Raw genomic sequence first — 27184 nt, forward strand, 5'->3', positions numbered from 1 at the left:
ACACTCTCTGATATAGCCCACACCCCTCACTTTAACACTCTCTGATATAACCCACACACCTCACTGTAACACTCCCTGATATTCTGCACAACCCAAACTGTAACACGCTCTAATATACCCCACACCCCTTACTGTAACACTCTCTCATATACTTCACACCCCACACTGTAAAACTCTCTGATATACACCACACCCCTCACTGTAACACTCTCTGATCTAACCCTACACCCCTCACTGTAACACTGTCTGATATACCCCACACCCCTCACGGTAACACTCTCTCATATACCCTAAACACCTCACTGTAACACTGTCTGATATATCCCACACCCCTTACGGTAACACTCTCTGATGTACACCACAACCCTCACTGTAACACACTCTGATTAACCCCACACCCCTCACTGTAACACTCTCTAATAAGCCCACGTTCCTCAGTGTAACACTTTGATATACCCCACACCCCTCACTGTATCACTCTCTGATATACCCCTCCACTCTCACTGTAACACTGTCTGAGACACCCCACGCCTCTCAATGTAACACTCTCTAATACACCCCACGATCCTCAGTGTAACACTCAGATATATCACAAACCACTCACAGTCACGCTCTCTGATATACCCCACACCACTTGATGTAACACTCTCTGATATGCCGCACACCCCTCACAGTAACACTCTCTGATATACCCCACACCCCTCACTGTAAGACTCTCTGATATACCCCACACCCCGCAATGTAATACTCTCTGATAAACCCCACACCCCTCACTGTAACACTCTCTGATATAACCCACACCCACACTGTAACAATCTCTGATGTAACCCACACCCCTCAATGTAACACTCTCTGATATACCCCACACCCCTCACTGTAACACTCTCTAATATATCCAATACTGCTCACTGTAACACCCTCTGATATACATCACCCCTCACTGTAACACCCTCTGATATACCCCACAACCCTTACTGTAATAATCTCTGATATACCCCATGCCCATCACTGTAAAAGTCTCTGATGTACCGCACAACCCTCACTGTAACATTCTCTGATATGCTCCACACCCCTCACTGTGAAAGTCTCTGATATATCCCACATACCCCTCACTGTAACACTTCCTGATATATGCCGCACCGTTCACTGAAACACTCTCTGATATATCCCACATCCCTCACTTTGACGCTCTCTCATATAACCCACAGCCCTCACTGTAACACTCTCTCATAATAACCCACACCCCTCACTGTAACACTCTCTGATATTTCCCATACCCCTCACTGTAACACTCTTTGATATACCCTACACCCCTCACTGTAACACTGTCTGATATACCTCACATCACTCACTATAACACTGTCTGATATACTCCACACCCCTCACTGTAACACTCTCTGATAAACTCCACACACCTCACTGTAACACTCTCTGATATACCCCACACCCCTCAATGTAACACTGTCTGATAAACCCTACACCCCTCACTGTAACACTCTCTGATATACCCCACATCCCACACTGTAACACTCTCTGATATATCCTACACCCTTCACTGTAACACTCTCTGATATTCCCCACACCCCTCACTGTCACACTCTCTGATATACCCCACCCAACTCACTGTAACACTCTCTGACATACCTCACACCGCTCACTGTCACACTCTCTGATCTAACCCACACCCCTCACTGTAACACAATCTGATCTACCCCACACCCATAACTGTAACACTCTCTAATATACCCCACAACCCTCACTGTAACACGCTCTGAAATACCCAACATCCCTCACTGTAACAATCTCTGATTTAACCACACCCCTCACTGTAACAATCTCTGATATACCTCACACCCCTCACTGTAACACTCTCTGATATACCCCACACTCAGCACTGTAACAATCTCTGATATACCCAACACCCCTCACTGGAATACTCTCTGAAATGCCCCACACCCCACACTGTAATACACTCTGATATACACCACAGCCCTCACTGTAACACTCTCTGATATACCCCACCCCTTTCACTGTAACACTCTCTAATTCACCCACGTTCCTCAGTGTAACAATCTGATATTCCCCACGCCCCTCACTGGAACAAACTCGGATATACCCCACCCCTCTCACTGTAACACTCTCTAATACACCCCACGTTCCTTGGTGGTACATTCTGATATATCTCACACACCTCACTGTCACAGCCTTTGATATACCCCACACCCCTCATTGTAACACTGCCTGATACACCACATCACACACTGCAACATTCTCTGGTATACCCAAAACCCTTCACAGTCACACTCTATGATATACCCCACAACACTTGCTGTAACACTCTCTAGTATACCGCACACCCCTCACTGTAATGTTCTCTGATATGCCCCACACCCTTCACGTAACTTTCTCTGATATATCCCACATACCCCTCACTGTAACACTTCCTGATATATCGCCCACACTTCACTGAAACACTCTCTGATATAGCCCACACCCCTCAATTTAACACTCTCTGATATACCCCACACCCATTAATGTAACACTCTCTCATATACGTCACACCCCACACTGTAAAACTCTCTGATATACCCCACACCCCTCACTGTAACACTCTCTGATATACCCCACACCCCTCACTGTAACACTCTCTGATAAACCCTACACCCCTCACTGTAACACTCTCTGATATACCCCACACCCCTCATTGTAACACTCTCTGATAGACACGACACCACTCACTGTAACATTCACTGATAAACCCCACACCCCTCACTGTAACACACTCTGATATGCCCCTCCCTTCACTGTCAAACTCTCTGATATACCCCACACCCCTCACTGTATCACGCTCTGATATACCCCACATCCCTCACGGTAACACTCTCTCATATACCCTAAACACCTCATTGTAACACTCTTTGATATAACCCAAACCCCTCACAGTAACACTCTCTGATGTACACCACACCCCTCACTGTAACACACTCTGATCAACCCCACACCCCTCACTGTAACATTCTCTGATATAACCCACACCCACACTGTAACAATCTCTGATGTAACCCACACACCTAAATGTAACACTCTCTGATATACCCCACACCTCTCACTGTAACACTTTCTAATACATCCAATACTGCTCACTGTAACACCATCTGATATACATCACCCCTCACTGTAACACCCTCTGATATATCCTACAACCCTTACTGTAATAATCTCTGATATACCCCATATCCATCACTGTAACACTTCCTGATATATCCCGCACCCTTCACTGAAACACTCTCTGATATATCCCACCCCTCATTTAACACTCTCTGATATAAGCCACAGCCCTCACTGTAACACTCTCTGATATTTCCCATACCTCCCACTGTAACACTCTCTGATATACCCCGCATCACTCACTGAAAAACTGTCTGATATACCTCACATCCTTCACTATAACACTGTCTGATATACTCCATACCCCTCACTGTAACACTCTATGATAAACTCCAAACACCTCACTATGACACTCTCTGATATACCCCACACCACTCACTGTAACACTCTCTGATATTCCCCACACCCTTCACTGTAACACTCTCTGATATACCCCACCCAACTCACTGTAACACTCTCTGATATACCTCACACACCTCACTGTAACACTCTCTGATATACCCAACACCCCTCATTGTAACCCTCTCTGAAATACCCCACACCAGTCACTGAAACACACTCTGATATACCCCACAGCCCTCACTGTAACACTCTCTGATATACGCCACACCCCTCACTGTAACACTCTCTAATATATCCAATACTGCTCACTGTAACAACCTCTGATATACCTCACCCCTCACTGTAACACTCTCCGATACATCCTACAACCTTCACTGTAATAATCTCTGATATACCCCAAACCACTCATTGTAAAACATTCGGACATACCGCAAACCCCTCACTGTACCACTCTCTGATATACCCCACACCCGTCACTGTAACACTCTCTGATATACCCCAAACCCCTCATTGTAAAACACTCAGTCATACCGCAAACCCCTCACTGTACCACTCTCTGAAATACCCCACACCCGTCACTATTACACTCTCTGATATATCCCGCAGCCTTCACTGAAACACTCTCTGATATATCCAACAAAACTCACTCTAACACTCTCTGATATAACGCACACCCCTTACTGTAACGCTCACTGATATTCCTCACACCCCTCACTGAAAATCTCTCAGATGTCCCCAAAACCGCTCACTGTAACACTCGCTGATGTACCCCACACCTCTCATTGTAACACCCTCTGATATACCCCACATTCCTCATTGTAACACATCCTGATATATCCCACACCCCTTACTGTAAAACTCTCTGATATACCCCACACACCTCACTGTAACATTCTCTGATATACCCAACACCCCTCACTGTAACACTCTCTGATTAACCCCACACACCTCACTGTAATACTCTCTGATATACCCCACACCACTTGCTGTAACACTCTCTGATATACCGCACACCCCACACAGTAAAATTATCTCATATAACGCAAACCCCACACTGTAACACTCTCTGATATACCCCACACCACTCACTGTAACACTCTCTGATATACACCACACTGCTCACTGTAACACCTTCTGATATACCCCACACCCCTCACTGTGACACTTCCTAATATATCCCGCACCCTTCCCTGAAACACTCTGTGATATAACCCAAACCCCTCACTGTAACACACTCTGATATACCTCACACCCCTCAGTGTAACACCCTCTGATATACCCTACAACCCTCACTGTAACACTCTCTGATATACCCCAAACCCCTCACTGTAACACTCTCTGATATATCCCACACCCCTCACTGTAACACTGTCTGATGTACCCCACCCCTCACTGTAACACTGTCTAATACACCCCACGTTCCTCAGTGTATCACTTTGATGTACCCCACACCCTCACTGTAATACACTCTGATATACCCCACTGCTCTCACTGTATCACTGTCTGATACACCCAACGCTTCTCAATGTAATACTCACTAATACACCCCACGATCCTCAGTGTAACATTCTGATATATCACACACCCCTCACTGTCACACTCTTTGATAGACCCCACACCCCTCATTGTAAAACTGCATGATATAATCCACATCACACACTGCAACATTCTCTGGTATACCCAAAACCCCTCACAGTCACACTCTCTGATATACCCCACACCACTTGATGTAATAATCTCTGATATACCGCACATCCCTCACACTAACACTCTCTCATATACCGCACACCCCTCACTGTAATATTCTCGGATATATCCCACACCCCGCACTGTAACACACTCTGATATACCCCAGATCCCTCACTGTAACACTCTCTGATATACCCCACACCACTCACTGTAACACTCTTTGATATACCCCACACCCCTCACTGTAACACTCTCTGATATACCCCACACCCCTCACAGTAACATTCTCTCATATACCGCACACCCCTCACTGTAACATTCTCTGATAAACCCTACACCCCTCTCTGTAACACTCTCTAATATACCTCACATCTGTCACTGTAACACTTTCTGATATACCCCACACACTTCACTGTAACACTCTCCGATATACCCCACACCCCTCAATGTAACACTCACTGATATATCCCACACTCCTCACTGTAACACTCTCTGATATAACCCACACTCCTCACTGTAACACTCTCTGATATATCCCACACCCCTCACTGTAACACTCTCTGATATACCCCACACCACTCACTGTAACACTCTTTGATATACCCCACACCCCTCACTGTAACACTCTCTGATATACCCCACATCCCTCAGTGTAACACCCTCTGATATACCCTACAACCCTCACTGTAACACTCTCTGATATACCCCAAACCACTCACTGTAACACTCTCTGATATATCCCACACCCCTCACTGTAACAATCTCTGATATAACCCACACCCCAAACTGTAACGCTCTCTGATATACCCCACACCCCTCACTGTCCCACTCTCTGATATACCCCACACCACTCACTGTAACACTCTCTGATATACCCCACACCCCTCACTGTAACACTCTCTGATATACCCCACACCCCTCACTGTAACACTGTCTGATAAACATCACACCCCTCACTGTAACACTCTCTGATCTACCTCACACTCCTCACTGTAACGCTCTCTAATATAGTCCACACCCGTTACTGTAACACTCTCTGTTATATCCCACACCCCTCACTGTAACATTCTCTGATCTACCCCACGCCTCTCACTGTAACACTGTCTAATACACCCCACGTTCCTCAGTGTATCACTTTGATGTACCCCACACCCTCACTGTAATACACTCTGATATACCCCACTGCTCTCACTGTATCACTGTCTGATACACCCAACGCTTCTCAATGTCATACTCGCTAATACACCCCACGATCCTCAGTGTAACATTCTGATATATCACACACCCCTCACTGTCACAGTCTTTGATAGACCCCACACCCCTCATTGTAAAACTGCATGATATAATCCACATCACACACTGCAACATTCTCTGGTATACCCAAAACCCCTCACAGTCACACTCTCTGATATACCCCACACCACTTGATGTAATAATCTCTGATAAACTGCACACCCCTCACTCTAACACTCTCTCATATACCGCACACCCCTCACTGTAATATTCTCGGATATATCCCACACCCCTCACTGTAACACTCTCTAATATACCCCACGCCCCTCATTGTAATACTCTCTAATATACCCCACACCTCTCACTGTAACACTCTCTGATATACCCCACACTCCTCACTGTAACACTCTCTGATATACCCCACACCCCTCACTGTAACACTCTCTGATATACCCCACACCCCTCACTTTAACACTCTCTGATCTGCCTCACACCCCTCACTGTAACACTCTCTAATATACCCCACACCCCTCACTGTAACACTCTCTGATATTCCTCACACACCTCACTGTAACACTCTCTGATATACCACACACCCCTCACTTTAACACTCTCTGATCTGCGTCACACCCCTCAATGTAACACTCTCTAATATACCCCACACCCCTCACTTTAACACTCTCTGATCTGCCTCACACCCCTCACTGTAACACTCTCTAATATACCCCACACCCCTCACTGTAACACTCTCTGATATTCCCCACACACCTCACTGTAACACGCTCTGATATTCCCCACACATCTCACTGTAACACTCTCTGATATACCCCACACCCCTCACTGTAACACTCTCTGATATTCCCCACACACCTCACTGTAACAATCTCTGATATACCCCACACCCCTCACTGTAACACTCTCTGATATACCCCACACGCCTCACTGTAACACTCTCTAATATACCCCACACCCTCACTGTAACACTCTCTGATATACCAGACACCCCTCACTGTAACACTCTCTAATATACCCCTCACTCCTCACTGTAATACTCTCTGATATTCCCCACACACCTCACTGTAACACTCTCTGATATTCCCCACACCCCTCACTGTAACACTCTGATATAGCCCATACCCCTCACTGTAACACTCTCTCATATACCCCACACCCCTCACTGTAACACACTCTAATATACCCCACAACCCTCACTGTAACACTCTCTGATATTCCCCACAAACCTCACTGTAACACTCTCTGATATACCCCACACCCCTCACTTTAACACTCTCTGATCTGCGTCACACCCCTCACTGTAACACTCTCTAATATACCCCACACCCCTCACTTTAACACTCTCTGATCTGCCTCACACCCCTCACTGTAAGACTCTCTAATATACCCCACATACCTCACTGTAACACTCTCTGATATACCACACACACCTCACTGTAACACTCTTTGATATACCCCACACCCCTCACTGTAACACTCTCTGATATACCCCACACCCCTCACTGTAACACTCTCTGATATACCCCACACCCCTCACTGTAACACTCTCTGATATACCCTACACCCCTCACTGTAACACTCTCTAATATACCCCACACTCCTCACTGTAATACTCTGATATTCCCCACACACCTCACTGTAACACTCTCTGATATACCACACACACCTCACTGTAACACTCTCTGATATACCCCACACCCCTCACTGTAACACTCTCTAATATACCCCACACCCCTCACTGTAACACTCTCTGATATACCCCACACCCCTCACTGTAACACTCTCTAATATACCCCACACCCCTCACTGTAACACTCTCTGATATACCACACACCCTCACTGTAACACTCTCTGATATACCCCACGCCCCTCACTGTAACACTCTCTGATATACCCCACACCCCTCACTGTAACACTCTCTAATATACCCCACACACCTCACTGTAACACTCTCTGATATACCCCACACCCCTCACTGTAACACTCTCTGATATACCCCACACCCCTCACTGTAACACTCACTGATGTACCCCACACCCCTCACTGTAACACTCTCTGATATACCGCACACCCCTCACTGTAACACTCTCTGATATACCCCACACCCCTCACTGTAACACTCTCTGATATACCCCAGACCCCTCACTGTAACACTCTCTGATATACCCTACACCCCTCACTGTAACACTCTCTGATATACCCCACACCCCTCACTGTAACACTCTCTAATATACCCCACACACCTCACTGTAACACTCTCTGATATACCACACACCCTCAGTGTAAAACTCTCTGATATACCCCACACCCCTCACTTTAACACTCTCTGATATTCCTCCCCCCCTCGCTCTGTGCCCTCTGCAGCTCAGGGTGCTGAAGTCCACTTGCCGCGCTCCATCCCGACCCCTGTCGCTCTGCGTGGGGTGTGCGGAATGAGCGCTCTGCGTGTCGATTTACCCCGGGATCCCCCCGGCTCCCCCCCCAGGGTGCGGCTCCCAATCGGGTCGGCCCTCAACGCGAGTCGTCTCTGTCCTGAGGGGAAAGGTCAGCGGTCCTCAGTGAGCGTGGCACATCCCTACCCTGGTACCACCGCTGCTGTTAGTTTTTGTGCCTCTGTGCACATGCCCAATTGCTGCCCTCTCCCTGCCGGGGGCACTGACGGTCGCATTAACACAACACACAGCGACAGCAGAGGCTCATCACCGACCCTGTGTCCATCCCTGACAGGCCAGGCTCTGCATTTAACCGGACCGGCATCAAACTGTGGCTCCTGGCCCTTGGCGTGGCGGCCATGTCTCTCTCCTTCCTTGGACCCCTGGAACTGACCATTTTGTTAAGCATCGTCGCATGGTAGCTCTCACATTTAACACAGCGCGCTGCGGTCAAGCCATCTGCATTCCGGGGATCAGGGAACCAGCTGCCCGGCACAAATTGTCTCCGTGGCGCTCTCGCCGTCCAGCGACTCGATCGCCGCGCCCAATTCTGAGAGGGGAGGGAGCTCCCGGTCAACGGAGGCTGGTCCCACAGCCTTCACTTTGTTTAACCCATCGGGAAAAGAGTAGCTGACGCTCTTAAACAACGCCTGTTCAGAAGGTGAGCTGACGGGCCTATGGTGCTGGGCCTGCTTTTCAGGGAGCAGGTGGGTCACACAGCCCTTGGTGAACAACAGCAAATGTAACGGGCCCAAGGCAGAGAGCCATCGGATTGATCAAGACTGACGGGCGGCTCTGCCGGTGGAACATTTTCGCAGGAATGTTATGGTGTCAATTCTCTCCCACGCCCCCACCGCTCCCCGCCCCCCCACCCCCCCACCACCACATCGTTTATTGTGGGGATGGGAGTGGGGTGCGGTGAGTGGTCCCATGTGGAGGCGGTGGTGTGGGGGGGTGTTGTCACCGAGCTGGTAATTCAGGGGCCCGGGGTAATACTCCGGGGACCCGGGTTGGAATCTCACCTCAGCAGACGGTGGAATTTGTAGTCACTTAATATCTGGGATTAAAGGTCTAATGGTGACCATCGTCATAGAAGCACATCTAGTTCCCTAACGCCCCTTTATCATCTGCTCTGGCCCACATGTGACTTTTAAAAATGCCCTCTGAACAAGGGCAATTTAGGGATGGGCAATAAATGCCAGTGATGCCCACAGCCCATGAGTGAATTAAAAAATCATACAGTCTCCCTTGGGGATGTGGCATCTATAGTGTGCGTAGTTGGGCTATTCGACTGTGGGCAGTATTGTACTCTCCTCTCACTGCTGATGGGTGTGTTATCCAGCAGGGATTGTTACCTGCCCTGGACCTCCCCCCAGCTCATTTTTTTTGGAGGTTGGGATCAATGCATAGAAGGACTGGCCATGTGAACCTGCATCGAGGTGAGGTGGGGTGGGGTGGAGTGAGGTGGGATGGGGTGAGGTGAGGTGGGGTGAGGTGGAGTGAGGTGGGATGGGATGAGGTGAGGTGGGGTGAAGTGGAGTGGGGTGAGGTGGAGTGGGGTGAGGTGGAGTGGGGTGAGGTGGAGTGGGTGGGGTGGGTGGGGTGAGGTGGGGTGGGGCAGGGTGGGTGGGTTGGAGGTTAGCGATAGGGGAGCTGCTCTCCACCCTGTGAAGCAGTTGATTCGAGCAGCTCCAATGACACTGGAATCTGCTGTAAACCTCAGCAGAAAGCCACAGATTAAGTTATCATTTGATCACCCCACTGGTTATTCTTTATTCGCTGCACAGAGCAATTTATTTCCATCTTCCCTGTCCTTAAAGGGCGAGTGGCTGTAAGGATGCATAGTCAGAAGCTTGTGACACAGCTTAAGGCCTCCATTTTAAAATCCACTTCTTTTCAGGCCCCTCTGTCACCTCACTCCTCCCTGTCTCTGTCACCTTGTGGAGCCTCACAAACCCTCCGAAATCTCTGCACTCCCCCCTCCCCGAATCCCATTGCTCCACCACCGGAGGCCAGGCCTTCCACTACCTGCGGCCCGAAGCTCTGCAATTCCCTCCCTAAGCCTCCCCGTCTCCGACACAGCTATTAGGTCACTGGTTCTAACATCTCCTCGTGCGAGATGACGCTCTTGGGACTGTTTATGACTTGAAAGGTGCTATGTTAATGTGAGATATCGTTGCTGTCACCTGCAGTCATATCAGTTTCTCTGATCTGTTTTATAATGTACAGCTTACGTCTAAATGTGGGCTTCTGTCCACGAGCAGCACACAGTGGGTGATGGGGCAAAATATTTCATTTGCTGCTAGTGTTGCCTAGGCTGTGGGTGTGGTGGCTGCTAATCCTGGGAGATGGTGGTGTAGTAGTAATGTCACTCAGCTAGTAATCCAGGAACCTACCTCATTTCCCCGTGGATGTGGACACCAATCCCACTGTGGTAGCTGCAGGGATTTAAATTAAATTACTAACCATGCATTTGAGACGCTAGCTAAGCCTGATCTAGAGCCAGCTCTGGGTGCCGTATGTATGAGCTATGGTTATGAAGACATTGGAGACAGTACAGAGGGGATTCTAGGGATCAAGGACTGCAGCAGTGAGGAGAGGTTGGGACTGTTTTCCTCGGAGAAACGAAGGCTGAGAGGAGACTTGATGGAGGTATCCAAGATCCCGAGGGGTACTGTGAAGATGGATGTTATTTTAATATTTTTGGGAATTTGGCAACATTCTGTAAAGAAGGGTGCGTGTGTGTGTTTGTATGTATGTGTGTTTGTGCGTGTGCGCGCATGTGTTGTGTGTGTGTGTGTGCGCGCGCGCATGTGTATGTGCACGTGTGCGTGTGTGTTGTGTGTTTGTGTGCATGTGTGTGCGCTCATGTGTGTGCTCATGTATGTGTTGTGTGTACATGTGTATGTGTGTGTGTATGTGTGTGTACATGTGTGCGTTTGTGTGCATGTGTGTGTATGTGTGTGTTTGTGTGTGTGTTGTGCGTGTGTGTTTGCGTGTGCTCATGTGTGTTTTGTATGTGCTGGTGTACATGTATATGTGTGTGTGTGTGTCCATGATTAATTAAACTGGAAGGTTCATAAAGACAGAGTGTCTGTGAGAGTTGAGAGATAAGAGGGTAAAGTTGCTAGTTGCATGCATTTGTAATGAGACGCTCTGGTGAAGTTGATTTGCAAGTAAATAGGTTGGATTTTAAAATTTGCATTAGGTGATAGGCAGGGACTTGACTTTTCAGCTCTTAAGTTGCAAAGAGGAATTTCGAAGTGACAAGGGTCTTTGACAACTTACAAAGGTTTCGTAAGTAAACAAGGGAAGGTTATTAAACTTTATTTGATCTGAAAGTGGAGGCAATAGGAAAACATGAAAGATTTTTATATTTTGGAAAAGTTGAGGTCACAGAAGTGTTCGAGAGCAACGGACTTTAAGGTGAAAGGGAAAAACTGTATCTAAGGAAGGGCGTTTAGTTGAGTTCTGCTGGCTGAATGGGGAGGGATGTCCTAAGACTAGCGCTGTACAGAGGGAAGGTGGTTGAATGTCTATAAGGGAGCTGTCAACTAGTTTACTTATGCATTCTGACCAAGTAGTTTTTTTATGGGAGATGTTTTGCAAGACTGTTTCAATTGTGTAACTTTAATCTTGCGTGCTTAAGTTTCATTCGTCCTTGTTAACAAATCTTATACTTATTAAAATCCTAAAGTGTTGCCGGGCTTCTATGCTACTGGGATCAGCAGTTCTTTCCTTCATATTCAAAATACACAGCAAAGGTTATGATCAGTAAGATGAGTTCCCCTCTGGGATTTGTTTGGCTCGGTGGATAACATCGGTTGTGTTCGTAACTGTGCGTACAGGGTAAATACTGAGCAACCGTCACCACTCGAGGGAGCGTCAGGAACTAGAGGGCAACAGATTGAAAATGATTGGCAAAGGGAGTAAGTGTGATGTGAGGAAACTCTTTTTTCACCCAGGGGGAGGCCAGAGCCTGGGACTGAAAGGGTGGTGGAGGCGGGTTCGATCGAGGCATTGGAAAGGGAATTGGATGGACACCTGGGAAGAGAGAGTGTGCAAGGTTACGGGGATAAGGCAGGGGAGTGGGGACTCTGAAAGAATGTTCTTTCAGAGAGCCAGTGCAGACTCGGGTGGGCCGAATGGCCTCTGTCTGCATTGTAAAGATTCTGTGACTCTGGAATAAACCTGGAACTGAAAGCTAGTCTCAGTAACGGTGACCATGAAACTATCATCGATTGTTGTAAAAACCCATCGGGTTCACTAATGCCCCCTTTAGGGAAGGAAATCTGCCCTCCTCACCTGGCCTGGCCTACATGTGACGCCAGACCCCACGACAATGGGGTTGACTCTTAACTGCCTCTCTGAAATGGCCAAGCAAGACACTCAGTTCAAGGGGCAATTAGGGATGGGCAACAAATGCTGGGCCTCGCCAGCGACGCCCACATCCCATGAAAGAAGACATGTTTTTAAAAAACTCTTGCGCAGCTAACAGTACACACACTGGGAGGGTAGAAGGCAGCCATTCACTCCCTGCCTGTTGCTGTATGCTGTGTGTGTGTGTGTACGTCTGTGTGTGCCAGACAACTGATCCGAACTGGACTGGACAATCTCATCCGGGAGCAGAGGGTGGGCGAGGCAGCGATGTCACTGGACTAGTAACCCACAGGTCCTGGGGGCCAGGGTTCAAATCCAGCCACGCCAGCTGGAACGTAAAGCGAGTCTCAATAATGGTGACCATGACAACTATTGTCATAAAAACCCCACCTGGTTCACTAACGCCCCCTTTAGGGGAAGGAAATCTGCCGTCCGTACCCCAGTCTGGGCCTCCATGTGACTCCAGACCCCACAGCGATGCGGTTGACTTTTAACTGCCCCTCTGAAATGTCGAGCAGGCCACTCAGTTCAAGGGGCAATCAGGGGCGGGTGGACCACATCGCATGGGAGGGTAAGAAAGAAAAATAAGATCACGGCTGATCTTTGACCTCAATTCCGCTTTCCCACATTTTCCCTTGATCCTCTCCGTGCCCAAAGTCTATCGACCAATGTCTTGAATAGACTTAACCACTGAGCATCCATGGCTCTCTGGGGTGGAGAATTGCAAAGATTCACAGCCCTTTGAGTGAAGAGATTTCTCCTCATCTCGGGTCAAGTGAAGAGATTTCTCCTCATCTCGGGTTGAGAAGAGATTTCTCCTCATCTCAGGTTGAGTGAAGAGATTTCTCCTCATCTCAGGTTGAGTGAAGAGATTTCTCCTCATCTCAGGTTGAGTGAAGAGATTTCTCCTCATCTCAGGTTGAGTGAAGAGATTTCTCCTCATCTCAGGTTGAGTGAAGAGATTTCCCCTCATCTCAGGTTGAGTGAAGAGATTTCTCCTCATCTCGGGTTGAGGGAAGAGACTTCTCCTCATCTTGGGTTGAGGGAAGAGATTTCCCCTCATCTTGGGTTAAGTGAAGAGATTTCTCCTCATCTCGGGTTGAGGGAAGAGATTTCCCCTCATCTTGGGTTGAGGGAAGAGATTTCTCCTCATCTTGGGTTGAGTGAAGAGATTTCCCCTCATCTCAGGTTGAGTGAAGAGATTTCTCCTCATCGCGGGTTGAGGGAAGAGATTTCTCCTCATCTCGGGTTGAGTGAAGAGATCTCTCCTCATCTCGGGTTGAGTGAAGAGATTTCTCCTCATCTCGGGTTGAGTGAAGAGATTTCTCCTCATCTTGGGTTGGATGAAGAGATTTCCCCTCATCTTGGGTTGAGGGAAGAGATTTCTCCTCATCTCAGGTCAAGTGAAGAGATTTCCCCTCATCTCGGGTCTAAGTGTTAATCCCTCACCCTCAGAACATGACCACCCTAGTTCTAGACTCTCCAGTCAGTCTCTCAGCTGTGAGTTTTATGTGCTTCAATGAGATCATTTCTCATGCTTCGAATCTCCAAGGAGTATAGGCCCATTCTACTCAATATCTACTCATTGGACAGTCCTCTTAATTCAGGAACCAGCCCACTGAGTCTTTATTGGACTCCCTAAAGGCAAGTATATCCTTCCATACTAGAACTCGGGGACACAGTTTAGAAACAAGGGGTGTCCCGCACCTCGAACACTGTGTGCAGTTTTGGTCTCCTTATTTAAGGAAGGGTGTAAATACATTGGAGGTGGTTCAGAGGAGGTTACCAGATTGATACCTGGAATGAGTGGGTTGTCTTATGAGGAAAGGTTGGACAGACTGGGCTTGTTTCCACTGGAGTTTAGAAGAGTGAGGGGTGATTTGACTGAAGTGTATAAGATCCTGAACGGCCTTGACAAGGTGGATGTGGAAAGGATGTTTCCTCTTGTGGGTGAGTCCAGAACTAGGGGGTCACTGTTTTAAAATTAGGGGTCGCCCTTTTAGGACAGAGATGAGGAGTAATTTTTTTCTCTCAGAGGGTTGTGTGACTTTGGAACTCTCGGCCTCAGAAGGCGATGGAGGCGGGGTCACTGAATATTTTTAAGGTGGAGGTAGATAGATTCTTGTTAGGCAAGGGGATCAAAGGTTATCGGGGATAGATGGGAACGTGGAACTCAAAACACAAACCGATCAGCCATGGTCTTATTGAAAGGGGGAGCAGGCTTGAGGGGCCGAATGGCCTCACTCCTGCTCCTATTTCTTATGTTCATTTGAGACAGAGATGAGGAGAATTTTTTTTCCCTCTCAGGAGGTCATGAATCTTTGAACTCTCTTCCCCAGTGAGCAGTGGAGGCAAGGGCATTGAATATTTTTAAGGTAGAGGGAGATAGATTCTTGATTGACAAGGTGGGGGGGGGGGTCAAAGAGCACAGGGGGTAGGCAGGAGAGTGGAATTGAGGCCACAATCAGGTCGGCCATGGTCTTGTTGAATGGCGGAGCGGGCTTGAAGGGCCGAATGGCCTACTCCTGCTCCTAACTCGTGCGTTTGGACGCATGTCCCTTCTAGGACGGAGGCCAAAACTATACAGAGTACTCCAGGTGTAGCCTCACAGCAGCCTTGGGCAACAATTACTCTTACGCTCCCGGGAAGTGAGACAGAGAGAGAGAGAGAGAAAGGCGTGCATTTATATAGCGCCTTTCATGGCCTCCAGAGGACTTTGCAGCCGAGGAAGAGCTTTCGGATTGTCTCCACTGGCGTGAGGTACAGACGGGCGAGGACCGGCCGGGGTTGGGGCACTCAGCAGCTGAGTAGTTCACAGTCCGTAGGCTCGTGGGCGGGGGGCAGGGATCGGGGGTGGGGGGGGGAGCAGCGGGGGGTTGGTGGAGTCGGGGGGGGGGGGCGGGGCTTGCAATCCGGCAGGCGGTGGCAAGAAAGGAAGCCGACTCAGGCGAGGACACCTCCTCGCTAATTAGCTGGGCTGTTTTTTTTTTCTCTCTCTCTGACTGCCCCTTTAAACAAAAACCCCCCGGACAGCGAGGGGGACCAGTGAAGGCCAGATCTGAGCCTGTAACATCCTTGTGCTGCTGATGAGAGATGTTGCCTGGATACAAATTGCCGTCATATTTTAGCGCCATGGAGCAGTATTGATTCGATCCAATTTCCTCCCTGTTCAATACAGTGTTTTTAAAGACGTGTAATTATTGCAGTCAATTTGTGCAGGAATGTGTAGATGACTAGTTAATGTACTGAAAGTGCAACTGACAAAGGAGGAGGCTGAAATCAGTCTTTTGCCAATATAAGTTCAGTCACAAAACCCTGTATAGTACGTGTAGGTTACTTGTTCCTTCCACAAAGTCTCTCATCCCCACCCCCCTACCACCCCCCCACACTCTGGACAGCTGGAAATTGGTTAACTTATTTTTTAAGATTTACCCTTTCGTGAGATATGCCCCCAAACTTGCCACAGCTTGTATCAGCTGCTCCTAGTCGCTGTTTGAGGGAGACGGTGGAGCAGGTGATGTCACCCCGGCGAGCGATCCAGAGGCCCCAGGCTGATGCTCCGGGAGGTAAAGGCGAAATGCTGTGGATGCTGGAAAAGCTCAGCAGGTCTGGCAGCGTCGCTGGAAAGGGAAGCGGAGTTAACGTTTCCAGTCCGTACGAGCCTTCTTTAAGAAGCGGGGTGGGGGTGGGGGGAGGTGGCAGAGGCAGTGGCAGTGGTGTAGTGGTATTGTTGCCGGACTGGTAATCCAGAGGCCCAGGGTAATCTGTCTGGGGACATGGGTTCAAATCCCACCACGGTAGATGATCAAATTCAATATGAATCTGCAATTAAAAGTCTAATAATGACCATGAAACCATTGTTGTAGAAACCCATCTGGTTCATTCATACCTGCCCTATGTGTACTCACAGCAATGTGGTTGACTCTTAAATGCCCCCTGAACTAGGGATGGGTAATAAATATGGGCCTAGCCAATGACCTATCATGAATAAGCACATTCCTTAGATAATATCAACATCCTCTTGTCTATGACATCTTTTGGTTATCTCCACCTATCACTGGCTCTACTTGTCCCACCCCCCCTTAAACCAGCTTATATTTCACCTCCCTTCTATTTTTCCTTAATTCTGTTGAAGGGTCATTCGGACTCGAAACGTTAACTGTGTCCCTCTCCGCAGATGCTGCCAGACCTGCTGAGTTTTTCCAGGTATTTTTGTTTTTGTTTTGGATTTCCAGCATCCGCGGTTTTTTGCTTTTATGAATGAATAAAATCTGGAATTAAAAGATCTCTGAAGGCAGAGGGGCACGTTAGTGAGGTGGTGAAAAAGGCACATGGGACACTTGCCTTTATCAATCGGGCACAGATTACAAAAGTAGGGAGGTCATGTTGGAGTTGTATAGAACCTTGGTGAGGCCAGAGCTGGAGTACTGTGTGCAGTTCTGGTCATCACATTATAGGAAGGATGTGATTGCACTGGAGGGGGTGCAGAGGAGATTCACCAGGATGTTGCCTGGCATGGAACATTTAAGTTATGAAGAGAGGTTGGATAGACTTGGGTTGTTTTCGTTGGAGCAGAGAAGACTGAGGGGTGACCTGATCGAGGTGTACAAGATTATGAGGGGCATGGACAGGGTGGATAGGGAGCAGCTGTTCCCCTTAGTTGAAGGGTCAGTCATGAGGGGGCATAAGTTCAAGGTGAGGGGCAGGAGGTTTAGGGGGGATGTGAGGAAAAACTCTTTTACCCAGAGGGTGGTGAGGGTCTGGAATGCGCTGCCTGGGAGGGTGGTGGAGGCGGGTTGCCTCACATCCTTTAAAAAGTACCTGGATGAGCACTTGGCACGTCAGAACATTCAAGGCGATGGGCCAAGTGCTGGTAAATGGGATTAGGTAGGTAGGTCAGGTGTTTCTCACGTGTCGGTGCAGACTCGATGGGCCAAAGGGCCTCTTCTGCACTGTGTGTGATTCTGTGTGATTCTGTGAAAAGTAATGCTCCCAGTAATGGCGACCATGACGACTATCAACGATTGTCATAAAAACACATCTGGTTCACTAAGGAAATCCTCCGACCTTTACCCGGCCTGGCCTACACATGACTCCAGACCCACAGCGATGCGGTTGACTCTGACAATGGCTGAGCGAGGCACAGGACATTTAGGGATGGGCAGCAAATACTGGCCTTGCCAGTCAAGCCCACATCCCCTGAGCGAATATAAAACAACACCGAGAGCATGCACTCGACAGGCATGCTGCAATAAAGCAGCCTTGAAGACAGGCTGACAGTTCTACAGTGCCTTTCAGCACCATCCGAAAGCACTTTGCAAAGCACAGTCCCAGCTACAAAAAAAAACATAGCAGCCACTTTATACACAGAAAGCTCCCACAAACATAACGTGATAATGTCCTGATCCTGGTGTAGATCGAAGGATGCATTCTGGTCAGGGACCTGGGTCTGGCCTTCTTCAAAAATTGGCCATGGGGACAAGATACCCCCACCGGGAGCAACAGCCGAGATTCCGGCACTCACGTCACTGGAGTGGGAATGTAAACACATGGCCGTTCATTGTGCGGTGGGGCTGGAGTGGTTTCAATAGCTCCTGAAGACTGCCAGCTGCAAACACTCTATTTTCTTAAATTATTCATTCGTAGGATGGGGGGGTGTCAGCCTCTAGGACCAGCATTCATTGCCCATCCCTAATTGCCCCCTCGAGAAGGTGGGGGTGAGCCGCCTTCTTGAGCCGCTGCAGTCCCTGTGGTGTAGGTACACCCACCGTGCAGTTAGGGAGGGAGTTCCAGGATTTGGGCCCAGCGACAGTGAAGGAACGGCCGATATATTTCCAAGTCAGGGGAGCGAGAGGCTTGGGCAGTGACATGAATAGTCCCTTACATGAGCTTCAATCCATTCTGCCTTCCCCAGACTCTCACATCATCAGTGGTGCCCACATCCCACCAAAGAGTTTTTAAAGTTCACATGAGCTTCGCTCTGTAACGTCAAAGACTATTACGGTCAACTCTTTGTGGGACTTTGCCATAACATACTCCATTGTACTAAAGTTTAGGGGTGAAGGTAAGACCCCCCCAAAACGACATGAGCCACTTGTGCCTTGCTCACCTATTGCTTGAGGTCAACGGCTCCTTGTCTCGCTCACTCTGCTTTCATCTTATTATTGGTCACTCTCCAGGTCAAATTGGGCCCTGCCCAATGTGAGGGAAACTGTAGGTGGTAAGGGGCCGATAATGTAATGGAGGCAATACTAACCAGGAAGGAGAAGTCATTTTTTTTCCCTTCATGGGATGCAGGCATTGCTTAGCAAGGCCATCATTTGTTGCCCATCCCTAACTGCCCCCAATGGCCATTTCAGAGGGGCAGTTAAGAGTCAACCACATTGCTGTGGGGCCTGGAGTCACATGTAGGCCCAGACCAGGTAAGGACGGCAGATCTCCTTCCCTAAAGGGGACATTAGTGAACCAGATGGGCTTTTTACAACAATTGATGATATTTGCCATGGTCACCATCACTGAGACTCACTTTATATTCCAGATTAGTTCACTGAATTTAAATACCACCAGCTGCCGTGGTGGGATTTGAACCCATATCTCCAGAGTATCATCCTAGGCTTTTGGCTTACTAGTGACATTACCACCTTGCCACCATCACCCGTAACATCTTGACATAGCAACAGAGAGCCATTATATGGTGATGGCTCAACATCTGGTTAAAAAGGACCTGGTATAGTCCCCGCTCCTACTTTAGGGCAGTTCCAACACTTCTATTTTTTTTCCATTAGTTGTAAACACTTTGCAACATCCTGAGGTCACATATAAATTCAAACCTATCTTTCTCTCACTCTTGGCTGCAGAAAAGATTCACGGGGAGCGGTTCCAGGGCTGAGGGACTTCAGTCACGTGGATCGACCCGAGAAGCTGGGGCTGTTCTCCTTGGAGAGGAGATTTGACGGAGGTGTTCAAAATCGTCAGGGGCCGGGACAGAATCGATAGGGGGAAACCGTTCCCGTTGGTGGAAGGGTCGAGAAATGGGGCGGGGGTGGGGGGTGGTGCAGGGGGCACCAAGCTAAGGTGATTGGCAAGAGAAGCAACAGCAACACAAGTTAAAAACCTTCTTTCGCTGGACTACGGGAGAAGGCGGGGTTTGGGAGCAAGTGAGCTGCTCATGCAGAGAGCAGACATGGGCACGATGGGTCGAATGGCCTCCTTCTGCACTGTTACCATTCTATGACTGGCGTCCAGTGGTCTCCCTGTTGTCTTGGGTGGGCTGACATGTCCTTCAACCCTCATACTTAAAAGAAAACATACATCCAGATCATCTGGTCACTGCCGGGAATTAGCATGGGATCTTCCTGTGCGCAGATGAGCTGCCGTGTTTCCTGTGCAGAGACTGCACATCGGAAAATGCACTTAATGGGCTGCAGGGTGCTTTGGGGGTCGATCCGAGATCATGAAAGGCGCCACAGAAATGCAGGTCTCTCCCTCCAGCCATAGCCTAACGATCCAAACTGTGCCATTCACTCCCCTACCTTGGCTGCATCCAATCTCCGTATACTCATACTCCCTAGCAGGGGTCTCCCCACAGCCATCGCGCTGGGGAGTGGGAGCGCCAAGCGAGATGGCTGGGAGTGTGAGCTCGTCACAGGGAGTTAGTTATAGGAGATCTGGCATCCAGGAGTATTCCAGACTACAAATCAATTCAAGAAGCCCCAAATGACAATGGAACTTTGTTCAGAACCAGAGAACCATAGGACACTACAGCACAAAAAAACAGGCCATTCGGCCCTTCCAGTCTGTGCCGAAATAAGAAAAAAATTTATGAGGGATTAAATATAATCTCCCTTCTGGTCGGCAAGTAACTACGTTCCAAGTGTAAGGTGCAGTTGGCATTTATTGGCAGCGCCTCACTTGAAAAGTTCCCGTCCCTTTTTCTAAATCCTTCCAAGGCCTCGCTCCCTCCCTCTCCTCCTATTCCCCTCCAGTACCAAAGCCGGATCACTTTATTTAATAACCACTTGCCACAAGCCCATTGACAACCATAACTCCTCATTTCTGGTGAATGACGGTAATAATGCCTTTCTGTTATTGGTGTTCGGGTGATAATTAGGGACCTGTTGACTGGAAGTGTTTTTGTCTCGCTGAGTGCATTATTCCCTCTTTGCAAGCTCTTTGGCATGATAACCCATAATCACCACCCTGCCTTTACCGCACCCATTATCTGCCCTTGCATCCACTCTCTCAAAACGCAGGCTCCCAGCCGCTTTTGATCACAGATCTGCCGCGTCCCACTTTGTGGGGCGGTGGGGGGGCGGGGGGTGGTGGTGGTGGTGAGGTTTCCACTCTGGGTGTGAAGTGGGGGTCTGGACGCAGGCCTGGACTAAGGGGAGGCAATGACCTAGCGGTATTGTCACTGCTGGGCTAGTCATCCAAAGACCCATGGTAATTCCCTGAGGAACCTGGGTTCAACATCCCACCATGGCAGGCACTGGAGCTTGAAATCAATAAAAACCTGGACTTGGTGACCACGAAGCCCCTTGTCGATTGTTGTAAAAACCCACCTCGTTCACCAACGCCCCCTTTAGGGAAGGATATCTGCCGCCCTTGCCTGGTTTGGCCCTACATGTGACTCCAGGACTCCAGGGCAATGTGGCTGACTCTTAAACACCCTCCGAACGAGGGCAACTTGGGACGGACAACAAACACTGGCCTGGCCAGTGACACTCATGATCGAATATTAATAATAAAAAAAGATCATGCCCAGAATTGCCTGTTTGGGAAAAGCCCTTTCCTCCTGAATTTCCAGTTAAGCTCTTCCCAAGGCCGTCGAATGGTTAAATCACCACAACCTGGTGCCATCGGGCAGGGCTTTTTCACAATCTAATTTGCCTCGTTAGAGATTCTTTGCTCTAAGAGTTTTCCTTGATTATGTTTAAGCGTGGAAGCCTGGGGCGGTTTGATTAATGCAGTCGAAAATGGGTCTAGTGCGAAAAAAAAGTCAAGCATTTTTTAATCAGCGTGTTGACCCACCACCTGTAAGTAACCAGTTTTTAAAATCCTTGAGAATTACGAGAAACGTGTCCACTTCCTGGTTATGTTTGGGTGGAGTATCCAGTTCCTCGGTGAATTAAGTTATATTTAGAAGCCCGTCCCCATTAATTGTTCTTGTAACCAAAGAACCAGTGCGATCTGAAGACCTTACTTGAAGGCCTGTTAGCGGGTGCCAAGCTCACAGGGGAGTGCAACAAGCGGAATGGGCCCTTGCGGAGAGCTAGCATGGGCTCGATGGGCCAAATGGCCTCCATCTGTGCCAGCACCATTCTGTCGGCTGCATTTTTTAAAAAAAATCATTCACGGGATGTGGGCCTCGCTGGCCGGGCCCAGCATTTGTTGCCCATCCCTAATTGCCCCCTTGAGAAGGTGGGGGTGAGCTGCCTTCTTGAGCCGCTGCAGTCCCTGTGGTGTAGGTACACCCACAGTGCTGTTAGGGAGGGAGTTCCAGGGTTTTGTCCCAGCGACAGTGAAGGAACGGCCGATATGTTTCCAAGTCAGGATGGTGAGTGACTCAGAGGGGAACTTGCAGGCGGTGGTGTTCCCCATGTGTCTGCTGCCCTTGTCCTTCTAGGTGGTAGAGGTCACGGGTTTGGAAGGTGCTGTCGAAGGAGCCTTGGTGAGTTGCTGCAGTTTACGACGGGGGTGGGGAGCGGTGTGGGGCTGTTGGTGCAGAAGGGGGGATGGACCTGCTCGCCCCCCCCACCTCACACTCCCCACCTCCCCCACCCCAGAAGGAAAGCTGGCCTGCAGCCAACACCCGGCAAAGGACCCCCACCCCCCACCGCCCACAAACAGCCATAACACGCTTGGGAGGGTTGAGCGAGCCGAGAGTGGGACTTAGGCCTGCTCAGTGGGAGCGAGTCCCGCCCTCCAGAGCTGCCGGCCAGTCCGATTGGCCTGAAACGCGAGCAGCGCCGGGGCTCAGTAATGGCCACAGCCGGGACTGCAGGGGAAGGGGGGCATGGAGGAGGGTGAGCGCTGCTGTTGTAGGGCGACCCAGGGAGGGGGCTAGGGAGGGTGTGGTGGGTGGGGGTGGGGGTGCGAGGGGGATGTGTTTTGGTGGGCAGGCGGCAAGGAGGGTGTCTCGGGGCGGGGGGGGGGGGTGGTGGGGGGATGAGGGTGGTGACATCTCGTGGAGGGGGCCCCCAGTGCACACAGGGCACAACCCGGGCGAGGTGCCAACCTCGGCCTTGCCGTCGTTCTCCATCGGGGCCAGAAAAAAAAAAAAACGGCTTGCCCACCGCCGCCCGCCTGCCCATGCCAACCAGGGTGTGTGGCGTGGGGCAGCGTGCTATCCCAGTCAACCGGCGTGCCAACAAGCCTAACTGACCTTTAATTATCCATCCCAATATGGTGGGACCTTTGCTCATTCCAGGAGGGGGGTGGGGGGGGGGTGGTGGTGGGCGGCGGAGGTCAATTCAGGGGGTGGGTGGGGAGGTGGTGGGCTGGACACCAGACATATTTAAACCCCGTCCCTCCCCAAAACCCCTCCGAAAATACTGCAGGTGGTTGAGATGGGGCGAAAGGCCCACTGTGACTCTACGGTGGCTAACTCCATCTGAGGAGGTGGTCAGTTCTCTAGATGGGCCCAGTTTCCAAGGAAACAGAGGCCTCCAACTCGAATGGTCACTGGGTGTGACTTGGGCTCGACATTCTGAACCCTTTTGTGTGGTCTGACTGATTGCAGGAGAATTGCGATGAAGGAACCTGGCCAAACCCAGCCAAGTGCTCCCAGGCATAATAAGCAGAGACAGGTCTAAGTTGCACAGCTTTCTAAAGCGTGCCCGGACTCGTACTGAACCTCGTTCGGAGTGCATGTGGAGTCACGGCGAACAGCTCTGATCGCTCTATTACAGGGAGGGTACAGCGGCACTGGAGAAAGCGCAACGAAGATCCACCAGGACGCAGTCAGAACTGGAGGTTATCCCCATCGGGAAAGGGTGAACGGATAGGGGTGGGGGGGTCACTCATAAATCCAATGGGGAATTCAGGAGAAACTTCTTTACCCAGGGAGTGGGGAGAATGTGGAACTCGCTCCCACAGGGAGTGGTCGAGGCGAGCAGTATAAATGCAGATAAGAGGGAAGCTGGATAAACACAGGGGGAAGAAAGGAATAGAAGGATAGGGTGAGATGAAGAGGGGTTGGGTACAGGCTCACACGGTGCATGAAACACCAGCATGGAGAAGGTGGGCCGAACGGCCTGCTGTTTTGCTCTAAATTGTACACCTATTCTATGTGGACAACTATTAGGACTTGAGGGCTGCAGGTGGTCCATGAGCCACAGGTTTAAGCAACCCTTCTCTGAAGTGCTCGTTCCTTGCTGGGTCTAGGTTGGTGACACTGTCCATCCTTTGGTACCTCACTGTGAAGCGGCTACTTAACAAAGCTAGGGGAAAAATCGCAGCCCAGCACTGTCCTCACATGACGCGTTTGGATGGACATCTCCAGCAAGCTGATCACTGGACACCCATCTGCAGCGTTACCTCTTGACTAGTTCAGCTTTTTCCAGCCCAAGGGCCACCCTTTGGCTCCCCCCTATCTGGCGCAGGCCGGATCTCTCAAATGACTTCCTTCTGTGCCGCAAGATTTTAAGATCCTATCGCTGGCCCAGCTGGCATCAACATCGAGGTCCAACTTCCCAGGACACTCTATCGTGCGACACAGTCCCACAGTGCTCCCAGCCCCTTCACTGCACAGAGTGTAGCAGTTCTCATAGACAACTACAGTGGGCCTCGCCAGCAACGCTCATATCCTAAGGGCCGACTTGATGAAAGATCAGCTAACCCAGCACCTTTACTTCTCTGGACAATCATATGGTCACTCAACAAGGAGTCCACAGAATAAAGCTGTGGAGAATTAGCCCATTGACTACAGCATCTCTGAATTACTGTCGGTTCTCCCGCTTGAATTCTTTTGTCCTTGATTTTGTCGTGAGATGTGGGCGTCACCCTGGTGAGGCCAACATTTGTTGCCCATCCCTACGAGTGACCTACAGTTGAGGGGCTTTCTCGGCTATTTCAGAGGGGGGTTAAGAGTCAGCCACATTTGCTGTGGGTCTGGAGTCACATGTAGGCCCAGACCGGGTAAGGACAGCAGATTTCCTTCCCTAAAGGGGACATTAGTGAACTAGTTGGGATTTTTTTTTAATAATGATAGCTTCCATGGTCACCATTACTGAGAGTAGCTTTTGGGGAGGTGATGGCAGAGTGGTATTGTTGCTGGACGAGTAATCCAGAGAGCGAGGGTAATGTCCTGGGGACCTGGGTTCACATCCCATCATGAGCAGATGGTGGAATTTGAATTCGATAAAACTCTGAAATTAAAGGTCTAATGATGACTCATGAAACCATTGTGGATTGTTGTAAAAACCCATCTGGTTCACTAATGCCCCCTTTAGGGAAGGAAATCTGCTGTCCTTACCCAGTCTGGGCCTACACGTGACTCCAGACCCCACAGCAATATGGTTGACTCTTAAATACCCCCTGAATTAGGGATGGGCAATAAATGCTGGCCTAGCCAGCGATGCTACATCCTATGAGCGAATGAATAAAAAAACAGGATTATTAATTGAAATTAAATTCTACCGGCTGATATGATGGGATTTCAACACATGTCCCCCCCCAACTCTGAGCTCAGTGACACTGCGACCATCCTTATTCACACTTTAGATGATCGATTTTACGAGTTACTAGGATTGCTGTTGTTCACCCTTGGCACGGGGGGTGCAGAGAGCATCGGAAATCCCCCTGAGTCTGTCCACGTAACACCAGTCTTACCATAAACGACCGTTGATTGGCTGGAAGTAAACTCTAATTGGCCTTGCCCTGGACGGGTCAACCCTCAGCGACCGAACCTCGATTGGAGCAACGAGGGTATTTGCGGATGGATTGGCGTTGGTGCTGAAGGAAACAATTTGTGCCACGTAGGGACCCTGCCCGTTATAGTTCCTCCCCTCTCCCACCTCCCGCCCTCCACCCCAGGGCCCTTAAAGAGAAAGAGGTGAGCGGGTCGCAGGTCAGCGACACGTGGGTTGTCATTACCTGCCGGAGGTTGCGTGTCACCCTCACGTCGTGCCAGTCGTTGTCGTTGAACTTGCCGTTGACCGGTTCCACCAGCGCCTCGAAGGCGCCCGAGCCGAGGTTGATGACCAGCGAGACTGCCCCGTTCTTCAGAGCCAGGTTGACGTAGTCGGCCGACTTCCCTGTGTGGAGGATCAGCCCATTGCGCTGCAGCGTCTTGAAGGAGAGCGTGATTTCGTCGCTGCTGCTCTGGATGGGGTTGTGCGAGAGGTCGTAGCAGAAAAACTCGGTGCCTTTGAAGGTGGCCACAGATTCCTCTTTCGCTGCAGGGGGGGTGGGGGGTGGGGGGTGGAAAGTGCGACAATTAGAAAGGCTGGCAAGACGACAGAAGGACCTTCAGGCGACAGGGAATCGGTTTAACAGGCCCGTGCCCGAAAGGTCTACCTCGCCCGCGCCCGACAGGTCTACCTCGCCGTGGGCCAGCAGAGCTGTCAAAGCGGGCAGATCCTCGCCCTTACACTGTATGGACCCAGACGCGACGAAAAGCAGAATGCTTCACCCACCCCATGAGTTTCAGGGAACCAGCAAGAGACACACCCACAACTCATTCCTTCCAAAAACTCCAGGCCGCCATTTCCAGTGCCGGTGCTGTGCAGAGGCAGTGCTGCACTGTCTGAGGGTCAGTACTGAGGGAGTGCTGCACTGTCTGAGGGTCAGTACTGAGGGAGCGCTGCACTGTCTGAAGGTCAGTACTGAGGGAGCGCCGCACTGTCGGAGGATCAGTGCTGAGGGAGTGTCGCACTGTCAGAGGGTCAGTACTGAGGGAGCGCTGCACTGTCTGAGGGTGAGTA

At 49.8% G+C, this 27184-nt stretch overlaps 1 protein-coding gene across 2 annotated transcripts in view; it reads right to left on the reverse strand.

Moving 5' to 3' along the window:
• LOC121272973 (neurexin-2-like) overlaps window positions 1-27184 on the reverse strand; it is a 2565635-nt gene that overhangs the window by 2021374 nt on the left and 517077 nt on the right. Inside the window, exon 5 of one of the 2 annotated variants that reach the window (XM_041179880.1) lies at window positions 26355-26650. In XM_041179880.1, the coding sequence (XP_041035814.1) occupies window positions 26355-26650 (296 nt within the window). Of the gene's footprint in view, window positions 1-26354; window positions 26657-27184 lie in introns of both variants that reach the window. The other variant, XM_041179879.1, reaches the window with a different exon arrangement.

Source organism: Carcharodon carcharias, chromosome 37 (genome assembly GCF_017639515.1).
Source record: "Carcharodon carcharias isolate sCarCar2 chromosome 37, sCarCar2.pri, whole genome shotgun sequence".
Lineage (NCBI taxonomy): Eukaryota > Metazoa > Chordata > Chondrichthyes > Lamniformes > Lamnidae > Carcharodon > Carcharodon carcharias.